This window comes from Diorhabda sublineata, chromosome 3 (assembly GCF_026230105.1).
Source record: "Diorhabda sublineata isolate icDioSubl1.1 chromosome 3, icDioSubl1.1, whole genome shotgun sequence".
NCBI classification, from domain to species: domain Eukaryota; kingdom Metazoa; phylum Arthropoda; class Insecta; order Coleoptera; family Chrysomelidae; genus Diorhabda; species Diorhabda sublineata.
In genome coordinates this window covers 21,058,799-21,077,020 of record NC_079476.1, presented here as the reverse complement: position 1 = coordinate 21,077,020, position 18,222 = coordinate 21,058,799, and the positions used below count along the sequence as shown (strand labels likewise).

The 18,222-nt window shown below is 32.7% G+C and overlaps 2 protein-coding genes across 2 annotated transcripts in view; one reads left to right on the top strand and one right to left on the bottom strand.

Annotated features, from left to right (window-relative positions):
* The window catches only part of LOC130441699 (uncharacterized), a 32,194-nt gene extending 31,795 nt beyond the window's left edge, over positions 1-399 (top strand). The window contains exon 14 of the mRNA XM_056775482.1: positions 25-399. Coding sequence (XP_056631460.1) covers positions 25-399 — 375 coding nt within the window. The remainder of the gene's footprint in view (positions 1-24) is intronic.
* Positions 400-2,165: 1,766 nt separating this feature from the next.
* On the bottom strand, positions 2,166-17,759 carry LOC130441281 (cilia- and flagella-associated protein 52). Its single transcript, XM_056774885.1, has 10 exons — positions 16,521-17,759; positions 12,834-13,033; positions 12,254-12,439; positions 10,782-10,979; positions 9,452-9,617; positions 9,042-9,360; positions 7,310-7,609; positions 5,234-5,466; positions 3,199-3,369; positions 2,166-2,576 (listed from the first exon to the last, which is right to left on the bottom strand). Exons 1-10 carry the CDS (start codon positions 16,597-16,599, stop codon positions 2,236-2,238), a joined length of 2,193 nt encoding a protein of 730 aa, XP_056630863.1. The 5' UTR covers positions 16,600-17,759; the 3' UTR covers positions 2,166-2,235.
* Between the last annotated feature and the right edge of the window lie 463 nt (positions 17,760-18,222).

The following is an 18,222-nucleotide window of genomic DNA, read 5'->3' as shown; positions in this document are numbered from 1 at the left end:
GTTTGCAATTTTTTTCAATTTCAGGATGTAGACCAAAGTCTTTTGTTACAAATTTGCACCAAATTAAAACGAACTATATACTTCAAAGATGATTACATTGTTAAAACAGGTGAAGTTAATTCCACCATGTACTTTATCTGCAAAGGCGATGTTAGTGTTATTTCAAAACATGGAGATCACTTAGAAACAAAACATATTGAACTTCATACTAAAGATATATTTGGCGTGTCTCAAGGATTGAACCTCGAGGAATACCACAATTTCTCTTATAGAACATTAACTCCAGTAGCAGAAGTACTAACTTTAAAATATGATGATTGGTCGTATTTGTTGCAATTTTTTCCACGCGAGAAAAAACAGATATTTAATAGAGTGAATAAAGAGTATAAGTTTAAATAAATATAAAACCATACTTTGAGATTCTCGTGGCGCGAACAAATAACAAAAAGGAACAGTTTTAATAACATATAAATAAGTAGACCACACTAATTAGCTCTTCTACATTAATGAATGACTGAAGATATTCTTAACCTAATGGGTTACTATTATTATAATTTAATTATTGTAAATATAGAATCAAAATACCTAGACAAATTTGTATACTATAGCACATACAATTAGTTAAATAAATGTAAACAGCGGCGTATTCAGGATCTAACGCAAAGTGAAATAAAAAATTGATTGAATAATAAGATTTTAAAACGTTTAAAAATAGTATACTATCACTCAATAAGTCACGTGACTGACATACAGATGGCGCTGCTATTGTCAAATCTATATGACGTTTATGAAGTACCAACTTACAAAATACTATGTGTAAAATTTCCTGACATTTCGATTAGTCAGAAAAAAGTAACAACCAATTGAGTGAAGCAACTTTTGTCATTTTTACAACAATTTTGTGAGCTAATTTATCAGTGCTAGTGCTAGTGTACAAACTCACTAATGACTTCAAAAGTGTTATCCGGACTCTGCTTCATCGAAAAGAATCATTTGTGATTGTGATTTGCTAAATTTAAACGTGGTCGTACAGACACCATGACCATGACCATGGCCATGAGAAAGCTTTTTTTAAAGTGGGTGCCGCATGGGAGTGTTTGGCCATGTTCACACGTAATAAATTAGATTTTTTGCGTCGATATGTGACAATAGATGAAACATGGAAACATCACTTCACTCCGAAATCAAAACGATCATCATCTGAGTGGACTGCAGCTGGTGGACTACGTCGGAAGCGTTCAAAGGCACAATAGTCAGTTGGGAAGGTTATGGCTTCAGTATTCAGTATGGTAAGTCGCTGATGTCAAAAAAATACTCGCCGGTAAGAAATTCAACTCACATAAAGAAGCAATTACTGCCACTTCTACAAGCACGGCGTCGAGAAGTTAGAAACGCGCTGGAATGATTGTATTGCTCTTGAAGGAGATCAAATAAAGTTGATTTTTGGAAAAAAAATGTCTTTTAAGTAAGTCACACGACTTATTGAGTGATGTGTTAGGTACTGAATTTTATTTTAACTTAACATAAAGTTAAGTTAAAATGACTTGCGGGTATTCCAAATAAACCTTTATTTTCTCAAATTTATTCCTTGATTCCATAACCCTTTTTGACGAACACTCAACATGCAAAGGTCAGCAATTTGTTCTTCCTTAATTTTTGACCGAGTGAAACTCGTAGCTCGTAGTGCTTATTTTATAGCTGAAAAGAAGACTCGCGATTCCTCAACTTTTTTTCTTTTTCCACTGACTGTACCATAACTCCGCTTCGGAGAAAAAACCTTTTAAATCATTATTAGTGAATCTAAGTACGGTATAATCAACAATTTCTACTACTGCTCGCGAGGAGTATCTTCTGGATGATTTGCCTGATGTGTTTGTCGATTTGAAATTCGCGGCATCCTTAAATTTCTGCAATTGCTGTTAAATTACTGCTTGAACCATCAGCCTTATGTCGATACTTTTCAAACCTTCTCTTATTATTTTTTTGTCTGTAGAATATTTACTACAGTTTGCGAAAGTGCATAAGACACAAACAGACACTGGAAACGAATTCTTAATTTATAGCCACTCAATACATTTGAAAAGGAACTTTCCAAGTTGCAACAGTTTCACAAACTATTGGTATGTTTAGATATTAATTTTGACGGGAGTTAAATAAGCCAAAGATTTTCTTAAAAAAATTGTATAATATATTTGATGAAAATAGAAATGAATACAAAAGAGGTACTAAAAAATATTATCTGCAGCTGACCAAAGAAATTCCACTACATCTGGAACTCGGCTTAGATTCCTTATCGCATTCACATATAACCCTATGCGATCCATTACTCTTGCTGCTGCGTACACTTGGAAGATCCCGTATGTCTTCTTCGCCTTTTACTGATCGTCTAGAGGGAGTAGTAATTTTTTTAGTGACTGAAACTTTATCGTCCGAAATAACTTTTCCTAGTTTTAGCGGCATATTCCATATAAATATACATCCAGATGCGTCACATGTAACTAAGTATTTTCCGTCGGCGCTGAAACATGAAGCTGTTATTACGCCGGTATGGCCAACGCCAATGTGGGTAGTAATTCCTGAAAAAATATGTTTTGTAGTAAAAGAGTGTATTAGTTTTAGGAAGAAGTTATTCTTTATAAAAAGTTTAACGTGTCTTAGAATCTAAAACACTATAATCAGATATCTTGCAGACGTATACGAAGGTTTTTCGTTATTCGTTCTAATCTAGCACCTACATTCTCTTTTAAAAATTGAAAGCATGGTCTAATGAACAACGGAGAGCTATAACGATCTATTCGAGATCATTCTCTACAGACTCCTGTTGTGATAAAGCCTCAACATTCATGTAGAAATATAAATATGACTATAAATCTATTTTATCCACCTAGAAATATCCATTATTCAATTAATGGAGCAGTGGGCTACCAGCCCGTGAGTCAGCTTCAACCCACGTGAGTTTACTCTGGTTCTTGAGACGTTCTTTAAAATCAATACGTTTCTAATTTAAAACTATCGTAGCTTGAAAAAAATTTCCATCATATAATATCAATTCTGATACAATGTAATGTTTGCTTTAATCCTATTCATTCAAAATTTATGTTCTTGCTTTTTATCCTAACCTGTGACATGTTAATTTTTGGTAAAACGTGTGTCTTCCAAAATAATTGTTGATCATATACTGCAATTTCTGATACGTACCTTCTTGATATGTCCAAAGTTTGATTATTTGATCATTACCACCGCTTACGAAATATTCACCATCCGGAGATATATCTAACGTATTTATGGTACCCGTTGGAGATCCTTCCAATTCTCTTACAAGACTTCCATCTAATACTTCCCAATAAGAAAGTTTTCTATCCGATCCACCTAGAAATATTCATTATTCAATTAGTGGAGAGGTAGGCTACCTTCAGCCCTCGAGCCAGCCAATTAGAAATTATTAACTAACGTAACTAATGTAATTTGTCTTGTTTACATAGAACAAATATATCAAATTTTTTATTTATAATTAACAAATGCAGTTCTAATGCTATGATTATGTCTAATGAAAGTTCACATTTATATTACAACCGACTACCCTTTTTTATACGCTTAAAACTTAAAACACCGTATTGGAGACAAAGAAATTGAAATAAATAAAGTCCGTTATTTTACGTTCAACCTATACTAACCTATGGTTCAAAATACACATGAAATAACAATTGCGACGAACCTTCTTCTAATTCTGGTATGGAAAGCAACTTGAATTTAAGTACCGGTTATTGAATTGCTATCGAAATCTGTACAGTACCAGAGGTGATATTAATTAAAATTTATTTTCACTTATACTTATTATTTTGTAATAATTTATGATTATTCAAAGTAATTGACAATTACATTTCCAATTACTGGCAAGTTAACGCAAGTATATTATAGACTTAGGGTCGATTCATAAACTTCACTTTCCGTTAGCCGTTGCCATTCGCAGATGACATTTGTCGTTTGACGTCTATTGACCCCTTTCATACACTTGACGCTACTGCAGTTAACCTAAAAATGTTTTTATTCTTTTTGACGTGTGTATAGCTTTCTGTTTTTTTTTTAACAGCAAACGTCAACGGTAACTGCAAACAGAAAGTCAAAATTTTGAATTGGCCTTTAATGTCACAATTCTTAAACTAGGTTCTAGATATATATGTATATATGTACATACAATATATATATATATATATATATATATATATATATATATATATATATATATATATATATATATATATATATATATATATGTGAAACTTGATTAACTTGAAATAAATAATTAAAAATTAAAATTAGTTTTTTGAGTTAGTTCCTCTTATTATATCCCCTAATACATTTATTTCCATTTCAAAATCTCCAATGACGTTCTTCACAAATTTTTAAATCTTGATAAAAACGCTTATTACTCATACTTCCTAAATTGTTAGGTAAAAAATTCAAATGTGAATGTTAGAGATTAATCTTCAATGATTTATTCACTTCTATCTATTCAAAAGTATTAATAAGTCAGCCTCAATATCTATCTCATTTAGTTTTCCTTCTGTAATGTTTGCCAATACCTAAATGAATCACCATTCCTGTTCAGTCCCAGTTTAATGTGTCAGTGGAGTGAAATAATGTTTTTCTTCTTCTTTTCTTAAATAATGATACTGTCTGCCCCTGCTGACTTGCAGATAATAAGAGAATTTGCTAAATATTCTTTATACACAAATATTCCTTATAAACTCATTAAAAAACTGATGACTGATGAAATTGTTACGCAAATACGCACTTTGTAAGGTGCCCTCCATAACATTGATTAACCAAGTGGAAAGTACTTACTGTACTCTGACTCTACAGCTTTCACAAAACACACTTTTTAGCGTGGTTCGCACTAGGAAATCCAAAACAATGAAGATGCCCACTTTTTAAATTATTCACGATAGGTCTGCACTTCTTGTAAAATATACACTATCTACTACATAACAAAGACGATCCGGACTTTTTATGCACTTTCTACTCGACATTTCAATTAAATTTTAAACAAGATATTAAATGTTAAGTGATAATATTAAAGGGCAGTTGAAGAAAATTATTTAGTTCAAGAAAAAAATGCTTCGTAAAGGAGTATTCCTGCTAAAACTTTTAGGTTTAAGGAAAATAGGCTACCACATGTATAAATGTTTGTTAGGGAGTACATAAACAAGTCAAAATGTGTTGTCATTTTTACCTGTCAATATTTGTACTCCGCTTGGAAAATACTTAACACACATAAACAGAGTATTGGCAAATAAGATTTGTCTTCTACGTTGTCTTTGTAAATCCCATATAATAACTGTACCGTCTGTACTGGCACTGGCAGCTTCATTATCAAACTTGTTCACATCAATAGCCGATACAGGACCTTTATGTTCTTTCAACGTACAAGTTAATTGTTGCTTAAACGGTGAGATTTCCCATAACCTTAAAAATGATGTTTATTATGTGGATACAAAAGAGGTGAAGACACAATTTTCGGCTGAAAAAGTAGTACGCGCTCTAAATTGATGAATTAGCTTCGACAATCAACTCAATCTGAAGTCTAAGTGGTGTAATTTAAAATTTGATATAATTGCAAAAAATTATTGTTAGGAAACAATTCTGAAAAGTGAGAAGTCTGCATTTGCATAAAAAATTCCACAAAATACAATAGTGAAAATACAGAAGTATGTAACATGTTATTTATGCATTATTATAACTATAGATATAATACAGTTTGGTTTTACCGAGGGAAAATCAACTATCGATGCGGTAAACCTGGTTATAAGTAGGGCAAAGACTGCTAAAAGCTTCGCATATAATAATCAGAAGCTCTGTCTCTTGATAACACTTAAGGTAAACATTTGATTCAGTTTCATGGCTGTGGGTTCTACATGCGTTTCGAGATAAGAGATTATCACCATATTTAGAACGTTTGGTAAAAAGCTATCTTCATAATAGAGAGCTCTTTATTGGGCGGGAATATCACATGTGGAGTACCACAAGCATAAATCTTAGGTCCCCTGTGGAACTATATAAGTTTTTCATACTTTTTTATGCTTGATTGTAAATTTGCAAATACTTTATCTATAAAGATGGTGTTGTAATAAAAACTTGACCTACTCTTGAACCAAGAGTTTCATTAAAATGTAAAAAGTTTGAATCTTATTGGGAAGTAAATGGTAAAAAAATAAAAAATTCCGGCCGCCCTAATTTTTCCAAATACTTGAGTGGTTGAATGACTCATCTTTTGATAGGTTAAACCGCCGTGGCAATTTTTTAATTTCAAGATACTTTGGTTAAACTAATTCATTTGTTTAATATCAGTGATAACACAAAAAACACTTTTTGATATGGTATGATTTCAATTTACTTCCAATTTGGGAACACGGTTGCGAAAATCAGTGTTCAAAGGCTACGATAAAAAGGTTTAATACTAACCATCGGGAAAATTGAGGTCACCAATACACTAAGCAATTCATAGATAAGTTTGGAACTATAGATGCAATGAAGCTTGAAGTAGGTACAACGTCCAATGAAGCTGTTGAAGTAGCGGGACTGGATCATATACAGTATAGGATCATTTACGATCGACAGACTATTAAACAATAAGCTCGAAAATATGATATATTTAGTACATGAATTATACAGAGATAATCCTTATTGTCCGCTTTATTTTGTGAATACGAGTAATTTAGTAGCATCGGTTGTAAAATAGAGTGGCTGGACAAGTAACCATCTTGGGACTCCTTCTTAAGGGACACCTCAAATCACAAATATACGTGACGCCGCCTGCAGAAAATTGAGACAGATTACCGATTATTGACAACATAGGTATTTGAAAATGTAAGGAGAGCCTTTGAAAATAGGTTGGGTGATTGTATGAAGATCTTTGAAAATCATTCCTAACAATTTGGTGAAATTACCCGTTTCATATAATTTGCAGAATCTTCTGAGTTTCGGATGTAGGGAGTCAAGTTTTAGTTTTTAGTTACAACACTGTATATATATATATATATATATATATATATATATATATATATATATATGTATATATATATATATACTCTGTATACAAAAAGTGTAAGCTTCGTTTTTGAACTGGTTGTATTTGAGACAGTCTGACTGAAAACTGGATAGAACTTTGAAGTAGAATGTTTGTGGTCATTACAAAGTTAGTAATAGTGGGGTTCCCAATTGTCCATGGTGGTGACAGGCTTCATAAAAGTTGGTTTGATATAAACCCTTTTGAATTTTGTATCTGAAAAAGCACATTTTTTAAACTCACCGAACTTGTCCTTCGCAACCACCGCTAATCAACGTTTTTCCATGCGACGTCGTAGTCAGCGCTGATACACCTTTGTTGTGGGCGTTTAAGATGGCAAAAATCAGTCTTCCAGTTAGCGGGGTAAATGAGCGGATAATACCATCACTCCAACCTGATAAAATAGATTTTCCATCGTACGAAAACACGACGCTAGAACACGTAAAATTTTGTACTCTGATACGTAGAAACTCTTGCATTGTCCTCATAGACCAAACGCGGATGTCATGGCTTCCTGCCGTAGCAAAAACTTCGGAATAATTTCTAAAAAAAAATTGTTTTCGAAAATATACATTAAGTTAAAATCGAGATAATGTTTATTCTGTATTTTTGTCAAATTATGTGTTTGATAAAACGCAGAGATAAAACGAAATGTGTAATGCATCCTGTAAGCTATTAGACAAACTATGATATTGAAAACAATTATGGATTTAACGGGTTTATATATTGATAAAGATTGGTAAAATTCTTAGTACCAAATGATGGATAGATCGTTACAATAAAATTTCCCGATGAAGGAATCATCAAAAATTGTGTAAATTTCCAAGCAACAATGTAAACACACAAGCACGTAATAATCGTACACTGTCGATATAATTTAAGCTTATCTTTAAATATAATTGTTAAATTGTTTAAATTCATCAAACTATCGAAGTATAATGAACTACTTAACAGTGAATTCATAACATTATCCGTTATTTTCTCCTCGGAAATGAACAATTCCAGAAGCTACACAAGGTAATAGTAATGAGGGAAAACATGGTAGATTCGAAGTACTAACACCAAGAGCTAGCAGAATATAGAGTAGTGACTCTTCTCCATTGGCAACTACCTTGAAGTAACATCGGCAGACTATAAGCATCTCAAAACATCCCTTGGATCATTCTGTAGTTGTTAAAGTGACGGTATTGGGTCATTTACAAATGGACAACCGACAATCTATTAGACAATTATCTCGGACATATAGTATAGCAGCATCAAATCCTGATTGTCGGTTTTAGTTGTGAATGATTTAGTGACTTTAACAGATAGTACGCATTTCAAAAGATCGCATCAACAAGGAATTTTGTTCATGAGAAAGCTGTCGGCGCAATATTTGAAACGTTTGTTCATTCCGGACAACAAGCTCAACCGTGGGACCTCTTGAGAGCAGTATTTGATAAGGTTTGAACGCAATCCGAATAAATTTATGGATTGTTTTGTGAAAGCCGGCGAAATATGGATCCACTGGTACATACCAGAGACCAGAACAATGGATTTCGCCCGACGAACGTGCTCCAAACAAGTCGAATGCTGTCCTGGAATTCACGAGGTTTCAACTGGAATTTCGAATTATTAGAATGATTATTCGACACGAAATTAAAATAAAAAAGCGAAAAAAATGCTATTCCACTATGATAACGCACCGGGTCACACCATTGCTGTTCCTCTACCTGAATTCGTCGAATTAGGCACCGAATTTTTGAGATTTGGTGTCGTGCGACTTCTTTTCATTACAAACGTTAGAAAAGTCTTTTGCTTGTCAGTACTTACTTATACTTTGCAAACCTAAAGATAACGTATTTTTCTAACGGGCTAAAGAAGTTGGAACATCGCTGGTTCAAGTGTATCGAAAAATAATTTTTCTTCTTAAGGTAAGTACTTATCGAATCACCCTAGTAAAAACTAAATGATAGTACTGCTTGATAATGCTTACTGTGGGAAGGCTATATCGTGTATAGTGGAAGTATGGCAGGTTACAACCAATCTGGCTTTAAATTCTGTAAGGTTGATGGTAAAAATTTCAGAATTATGAGTGCCAACCAAAATATTTTCTTCGTCCATTAACTGAATCGCTGATACTGCAGAGTTAACGTGAGTAGCTTTGTGAACTTTTAAAGCCGGTATCGATGGCATTTTGATATTTACATCGAATTTATGATTGGGTTTAATACACTCTTCAACCAATTCAATATTTCCGTCTCCATCTCCAATAACTAATTTACCACCAACAAGTAATTTAATAGCTCTAATACCTGAAAATAAAGAAAACTTTTAATTACAACTTGAATGGAAATTTTTGATTGAGAGAGAAATTCGAACATCCACATTCACAACTATCCTTACCATTTTGGTATAAATCCACTACTCCACGTGGCAATTTCTTTTTTGATATTTTCGCAAAACATCCAATAATAGATGGTTGTTTAGTCGGTTCTAGTATGTCTACATCATTGTGGAAATATAATCTAACTTTTAATACATCTCCAGTAGTAGTACCACAGAAGCAAACCTAAAAATTTCATATAATAAAGGTAACATGGATTTAGGTATACTGAATGTCTCTGAAGACGATAACTTGGTCATCGAAACGCACGTCAAACAGTGTAATTGCGAGTGTTGGTGTAGTGGTGGTGTAAACAATGTAGTCAGTATGAATATCGCCAACGGTTCCAGAAATTCCAACTTAATGTATTTAGGTATTTTTTAGTTGAATAGATTTGCTAATTTCATCGTCGAATATATTTTAGTTTGGAAATATAGTTTTCGAATACTTTATATTATTTTGATAAATTAGTGCTGCAACTGCTGCGAAGAAATGATTATTCCTATTCTATACCTTATGTTAAAGACTTATTGAGCATTTATTCTTACATGGTAATGAAACAACTTCCATATTCATGTAAATCAAAGAAAGCAACATGCGGCTGCCGAGTGGTAAGAAATCCAAGTTTGTCCAGAGAAGTGTTCAGTTCAAACGAGCCCGGTAATTATTTGAAATAAGCTGTCTCATTATTTGTATTAAATAAAATTTATTGTATTTTCGACTGTTGATAATGGCGGTTTGCAGTGTTACATGCTGTAATTATTATTATTTGTACTTAGGATCTTAGTTTAATTTGCAATTTTTGTATTTAATTTTTGAGTTGAGTATTTCTTGTTATTAACTATTTATTGGGTATGACGGCTCTCTGGCGACCATTGAAGGTAGACGATTATATTATTTATTTCACAACTAGATTAAATGAGGAAGAAAATAACCTAAATTTAGACCGTACATAAGAAATATTTCTTTCTTTAAACCATTCATGTTAAAAAAAACTTGCAATTAAAGTCGTTTCAAAACAATTAGAGAAGTGGGAAGAAAGTGGACAAAATATGGAACATTTCATTTCATTTTATTTGAATAAAAAGAACATATATCAAAATTCACTCAAAGCAATTATTGGTAGCGATTAACATGGAAAATATAATTTTTACATATTTTTAACAACATTTCAACCCTTACGATTATGCATTGATACACCCAAATAAACGTCGGAATTCGACTTGAGATTCCAAAGAAAACACCACTCTATCATCAATTTAAGTATTAAGTTATGAATATATTAGATTAAATATCAAAAAATATAGATTAATTAAAAAAAATATAGTAGAAAAATGTGTTTGTAAGTACCTCATCTCTTTCGTTTATTTCGGCACATAAAATATATCTTTTAAGTTTAGTCATTTTCAGATTGAATTCGACCATACTCCTCGCTTTGTGATTGATAACCCAAACAGCCAAATGATTATCTCCCACAGTAAGAAAACATGGAGCTCTTGTAGTCATCGAATTAACAAAAGACACTTCGCCAGCCACTCCTTTGGCAACCTACAATTAATATATCAACGCTAAAAGTACCATAATATTTTTTAAAATTTCATCATCATTTGCAATGCTCTCAAAAAATGGTTAAGCTGCTTCATCTATCTCATCCTTCGTCAAGAAACGCCGACCACGACGAATATTGACTGGCTCAAGGTAAATATTTTGTTTTGAGCCAGTTTTTTCTACCTGTAGATTGATCTTCAAGCTAAATTACTTTCGGTAATCTTGTAATAAGAAAAAAAAACTGCGTACAAACATTTTTAACAGACCTTTGCATTTTTACCCTTATGGATATTGATGAATATAGATACACATACATATATTATAAAGAATACGATGCACAACACAATATTTTTAACGTTTTCCACGCGATTTTTACTCACTCAGCTCTTTGGAAATCATTAAACGTACTTGGCAGTCAAAACTGAGTGCCTCTCTAATGTCAATTGTTTCTTTCGCCTCTGATGTTTTTATTTTGAAATGCTGAAGATCCATTTGATATGGTGCATCTAAATATTGTCTTCTTTCACTTTCTTCTTCGTTTGGCTTATCTCGCGAGTAGGGTTGGAACACTTGTTGCAGCTGAGTTACTAAATAATTTGCCATCTTTTTTATTTCTTGTCAATTTATTCTGGCTATCCTTGATTGTGGGATTATGTTGTGAGGTTTTCCCATATCTGTCCTTGTGTCTACTGTTGGTGTTAATTTCTTCGGATAGTTTTAAATATATTGATTTTTATGTTTCAGTAGTAGTTCCTTCAGCTCTCTTGTTGTTTATTTTACATGAATGTGACTATAACGTTGATTTTACTGTTGCATATCCACACAAAGAGCTACTTGCCTTAATCGCTTGATAGATTCATCTTGAATATTCTTCGATCATACGTTTTCAACAGTAACTGAAGATTAGAGCCTACCAGAACAATACTTCCCTCTCATATTCTCCCATAAGTGGTTCATTTTATTTTTATTATTATGCTTATCAGGTATTTGGTCTTTTTTTCGTACACAGAAACATATCCAGAAGTTCACCAAGTCAACTGGTTAATTTCAGTCATCAATCAAGCCTATTTTAATACCAAAGGAAAATGTATAATGGAAAGCGTTTGACTGATCCCTGTCGAAGAAAATCTTTCGATGGAGACGAAATTTGGCTAAAAGACTTGTTTATTGAATACTAAACCAGAGAATTCTTGATAAATGTGTTATATAAGATATGTCCGCGATACTCAAAGTTAACTCTCTCTAAAAATATTCAGAACAGTGATTAAATATACCTGGTTGCCACAAATAACTTGATGAGCTTCTGTATCCCAAACAACAGCCGATCCACAATCTCTTCCACCTAAACTAATAACATATTTATCGTTACTAGAGAAAACAAGGGCTTCTACTCGAACCTTATGGTGTTCATGCTCAGACAATATTTCCTTTTTTTCAAAGTCCCATACAATCATTTTTGCCTGAAATTATAAAAACAATTAATTACTTCCCACATATGTTTTATCATAAACAATAACATCAAGTATCAAAATAATTGGTTTGGACAAATAGGGTACAAAAAGATCTCCCATGAACAAATCAAATGTAGAGAAATGCGATTTGCAAGGTTTTTTTGTGCCCATTCAGTGCAAGGGCAAAAGCCAGCCAAACAATTACTCACTCCAGAACATGCATAAAGACCCATTCCTCATTGACAATTCAAGAGTTTTCGGCAAAAATATATTCCAATAATTTTTTTATTCCTCACGATAAAGCCTTACCCTCAATGAATTCATTGTAGTAGTAACTTAAAGAAGCTGTAACCGTGGATCTAACAAGTGTTCAATCAATACTTACCTAGAGCTAAATACTCACCCTAAATCCAATATGATTAATTTGTCCACTGGCAATAAATTTTCCTGATCGAGATAATGCTACACACGATACAATATTTGTATGACCGACCAAAAATTGTTGTTTCTTCGTAGCCCATTCCATGATGGCCACTTTGTTTCCAAGGGCGTATACAATGTGTTTTCCATCTGGATGCGTGACAAGACTATTAGTGTTCCCACCTTAAAGAGAAGTGTTAACACTTTAAACTAAATAATAGTATAGAAAACTAAACGGTGGATAATAATGGAGAGCGAAAAGGAAATCACGAAAGAAGATATAAACAAATCCTTAAAAAAGGCAGACAACAACAAAACAGCCGGGTCAGAAAGTGATAAACACATTGTTTACACAGTTCAGTATGAATGTCACCAAAGGTTCCAAAAATTCCAACTTACTTTACTCAGTTGCTGTTAAATAAAGATGAACAAGAGGGAAGGTTCAAATAGACGGAAAAAGATCGACAAAGCTGACGATAAAGATGAGGGCGAGACAAGGAGACAGATTTAGTACTCTTCTATTTATATTAATCATGGACAGAATAATAGAAAAAATTAAAGAGAAGAACTATAAAGTGGAGATAATAATTGGCTACAGAAACCTAGAACTGGTGAAAAAAGACGGATTAGGATATAAGCAGACGATGTAATAATCGTAACAAATACATTTAAGAAAATGGAAGAAAAAGTAGACAATAGAAAACCTGAGAATGAAAGTAAATATGTATCAAGAAATGCAAAAGGATGGTAGTAAATCAAAAAAGAGGACATGGAAAAAAATAAAAAAATTAAACAATAGATAGTCATCACATTTGAATACCATTGAGTCATTTGCGCAGAAAATAGAGAAAGTAGACATGTGCATAGTGTGCTCTAAATAAGATAATCTCCAGAAAAAGGCGAATACATAAAAATAAAAGGTAAACAATTTGATAGCAGTACCTACCTTAATATATGGAAGTGAAACTTGTGTAATGAACAAAAAAACAGAATAGAATAATAGTAGCAGAGACGAAGCAACTAAGGAAAATAACAGACAATTATAGGAAAGGTTTAACAGGAACCAATATTTAAACTGGGTTTAACTGGTACGGATACATAAAGAGAAGAACAAAACAGAAAGAAATTGATAAACTAAATATATTAAGTTTTCTAATCTCATAATATAATTATAATATGATGTGCTTTTTTAAAAAAAAGTCGTTAACTTTAAGAACCACCTATTAGGAACGTTTTTCTTGCTTCAAACGCCAGGCCCGAGATCAAAATACGGTCCTAATTATAACATCGAGAGCTTTGATTGTAGACCTGATTCCGAACCAGCTCAGTAACTGGTCGCATGCCCACTTTCATATGGTTCGCGGTTCGTTCGGTTCTGATTATTTAGTAAAAGTTGAGTATTGGATGGATATATGGAGGGTAAAATGTGTCCGTAGTATTGTGATACACAGTATCAAAATTCAAAGTTTCGTAATGAAGCATTGTAAGTTGTTGGAATATGACAAAATTAAAAACAGAGGAAACATATTTCTGTTGCTTGCAAGCGCACTGTGGAAAATTATTGAACTATACTATTTTTCGCTTTCAGACGGACAAATTTCAGAGTTATGTCCTAGTTCTTCTCAGCTTTACCCTCTACAGATGCATATCACAACGATTCTGAAATGGTTATCAACTAATTGGGAATCGATTCTGTCACTAGTGAACAAAAGGTTTGTTCTTGGTAGCTGCACTGGCAGAGCTAGTTCAGGAAGTGTATACTAAAGCGTTCTTTGTAGCAGAGCCCGCGCTAGTGTCGCTGTTCTTAGTAGCAGTGCAAGAGAACTATTCACCCAGTTTACTATACTGCTTGCACTGTCTAAAGTCAGTTCAGCCAGTGCAGTGCAAGCATGCAATTCAAGTTATTCAAATGATTCAAAAAGAGTAATTTGGAAAAGTAAGATTATTTCTACACTCCTAATAATAATGTTTATTTGAATAAAACATACAATAAAAACTTCCTCACCATCAAATCCAATAATAGCTTCAACGGATAACTCTTTCACATCTTCCACTTCATCTTCGGCCATTATAATTCTAATATATACAAATATTTATTTACTTCAATCACGCTGACTTACAAATTGATAAAACTACCAAAAAAGACGTCAAGCTATTCTATCATTTCTATGGTAGCGATTGTATCGTTACCATAGAAATAGGAAACGAAAAGAATTCGTTAATAATTTTTCAGTTTTCAATTTATTTCAGTACAAACTGATAATTGCGAAACTACGATTATGTTTTTCAATAGCGAAATATCAGAATTAGCGGTTATGTCACACATAGACACTCCAAAATCATGATGAAGTTGTCTTGAAACCAGACTATCAGAAGTTTGTTTTTATTAAGGTTTAATAACATAAGTTTATTAGTCGCTGATATATGTGGGAAAGATACACATTACCAGCGACTGTTTCCTCTTCCCTTCAATGAAGATGTTCCATATGCCCAAGCTGATGGAGCCAACCTTAGACAAAGAAAGACTAATATAGACACGTAATATTGGATCATGTGCTTGCTAAGTATCTGTGATCAAATTTGAACTACCACCATTTGTAGGAGCCAATATTTTTAATATAGTGTGTGTTTAATTTTGTGATTATTATCAACAAAATTTTATTTTATTAATGTTAATAATATTACATATGTTTTATCAAACTGTTTTCCATGCAGTTAATATTTTCTTTTACAAATTATACTAATAACTTTAAACGTGAATAATATCATCTTTTATATGTGATGTATTTTTGATTCATAAATAATAGACATGCTGAAAACCTAGGAGAAAATAATTTCTGTGATTATTTTTATAGCAATATATTTACCTATCTTTTTACAAAATTATTCATTTTTAAACAAAAAATTTTGAAAAAAAATTAAGAGTATACAAACTCTACCACTGGTTGTAGATGATTGAAGCCAGTTGGTAACAGAATATGACGTTTGCCCTAGGTTTGCACTGGAACTGTACTGAACTGGACCAGTGAAAGCTAGTTCATGACTGTATAGAATTAGTTCAATCGGATACAAAGAACGATATAATGCAGAGAGCAATGGAGCATTTGTTGATTGTTGTATTTGAGGTTATTTGGTGTGATTCAGGCCTTGTAATATTAACAATAATGGAAAACTATTTAGTACTTTTTGATATTTTACATTCGTCCGATGACGAAGATGTAGTGCCACCGTTTCCAGATTACACTTATTGCACTGCGCTGGCTGATCTGCCTCTAGACCTAGTGCAAGCAGTACAGTGAACTGGGTGATCTAGTTCTCTTGCACTGCTACTAAGAAGTCTAAGAACAGCTACACCACATATATCAACTGATATTTCATTTTTCTACGACCGTGCGTTTTAACCCACTTTCCCGCACGCATTTTAGTTTTGAAAATTTTGACCTTATTAGATAGTTTTTTACTCCTGAGATTATAACTATTGTTACTACAGGTAAATAAATATTTACGAAATAGTCCATCAAATAAAATTTAAACCGAATATGTGGAATCTTCTTCTAAATTAAACCACATTAAACCGAATCCGATACAATAATATTAATGTTTTCATCCGACGAAGAACTTCCCGAAGCCATTTTGAAGGCTGCAAATGAAACTAATTCCGAGCTGTTACCTGCCAAATGACTTAAAACCGTTGCCGTCATCGTCATCTTTATGCGACCTGCAACCGATGCCATCCTCATCGTCCTCATCTACCTTCCAGTTGAAACCAAATAACTCCACTGGACCGGCAATTCTTACTAGTCCACAGAATACAAAAAATTGTGTTTTCAATATTAATATTTATAATAATTAGTAGTTTTTAGTTAAAGTTTTGTATATTATTATGTTTGTTGGAATAAAATAATTTTTGAAAAACGGGTTGGTATACTTTTTTGTATATACGGTCGTAGAAAAAATAATGTTCCTAACTCATGCGTAAAGTGTCTTTCCCGCACTTGACCGCTTGCCCGAACTCCGCTCCGCGTCGTTCGGGACAACTGCAGTCGCACGTCATTATTGGACAGTTTTGTTGCATTACTATTGTTTTGATGGTTACATCTGAATAATTATGCAAAAAGGGTATAAAAATAATTACAAAATTTAGAAGATATCAACCACCTCCACACTGATCAGAAATAGTCCGCAATGTCATGGCTCACGGACTTTTAAAAACAAGATATTATTGTAAAATTTAGTGCTATTTCCCGAAGACGCATATGAAAAACTATGAAAAGAGTTTTATAATTGGATATTTCTCTGTGGAGAAATAAATGGAGCCTTTATTATATCAGATTCATCAAAGTGTAATTAGTATCAATAAACATTTAGTATGAATAAACACGAATACGATCAGGTATCAATGGATAACGTTTTTCAATACCTTCAAACAGATGTCACTTGTCATAAGATCCTATTTAAATTTATAGATCATTCTGACCCATGGTCTTATGTGTTTGAAATAGCCATTTTGTACGGATGATTCAATGAAAGTAGTTGTTTCTAAAATATTATTTATGCTGAATTTTTATCTGCTTTATGTTTTTCTTTATCAGATCTAGATTTTGTACAATTTCATAATCAAATTTCACTCAACTATGATATGTATTTTACATCACGTTTTTTCACACATCAACAATATAAATTTAGTTGTCAATATTAGTTTACGTGTTCAGGGATGTATGAATGAGAATGAATAGTTGACAAAGGATGAATTTTTAATTAATTTTTGAAAAAACTCATGAAGGAATTTTGAAGTATGTGAAATTAGATAAGATAAAAAGTACTTATTTTAGCTTTTGAACTTTCGTTTTTTTTATTTCCTGCACATCTCCTGGGTGTCTTTGCAATCCCTCTTGAGATTCCAGTAGGAGTGAGCCATCATATTTTTATTCCACCTACCTTGGTTAGTCTAAGATCCCCCTGCAAAATTATGACATGAAGAATGTACACAATCAAAATCTGATTTGGAGGTATTTTTACAAGTAGGAGAATGTATTTTTCATAAGGTGCCAATTAAAAATTACCCACGAGTAATTAATTAATTGAATTTTATTAATACATTTTGTTTACATCTTATGGAAATTCAACCTATAGCACTTTAAAACAGTGTATTTGAAAGATTTGAAAAGTCACAGTTGCTGCTGACTGCTTAGCCGCAACCTCTACGCAGCCAGGTGTAAACAGGTATGATTTTGTAAAAACTTCTCGTTCATTATGTATATTAATTTCATTTACACCAAATTAAAGCTAATTTTTTCTGTATGTAATTTTATAAAGGTGATTGTAAAAAGAAAACCGCAAATTGAAGTTTCCTTAATTTAAAGATGCCAGGT

Excerpts from the sequence above, each read along its gene's own strand:
- LOC130441281 (XM_056774885.1), bottom strand. The coding sequence starts at position 16,599 with ATGAGGACGATGAGGATGGCATCGGTTGCAGGTCGCATAAAGATGACG. Across the intron at positions 13,034-16,520 it reads GGTTTTAAGTCATTTGGCAG|GTGGGAACACTAATAGTCTT; the intron begins GTAACAGCTCGG and ends CTTCTCTTTAAG. Across the intron at positions 3,370-5,233 it reads CGGAGTACAAATATTGACAG|GTGGATCGGATAGAAAACTT; the intron begins GTAAAAATGACA and ends GAATATTTCTAG.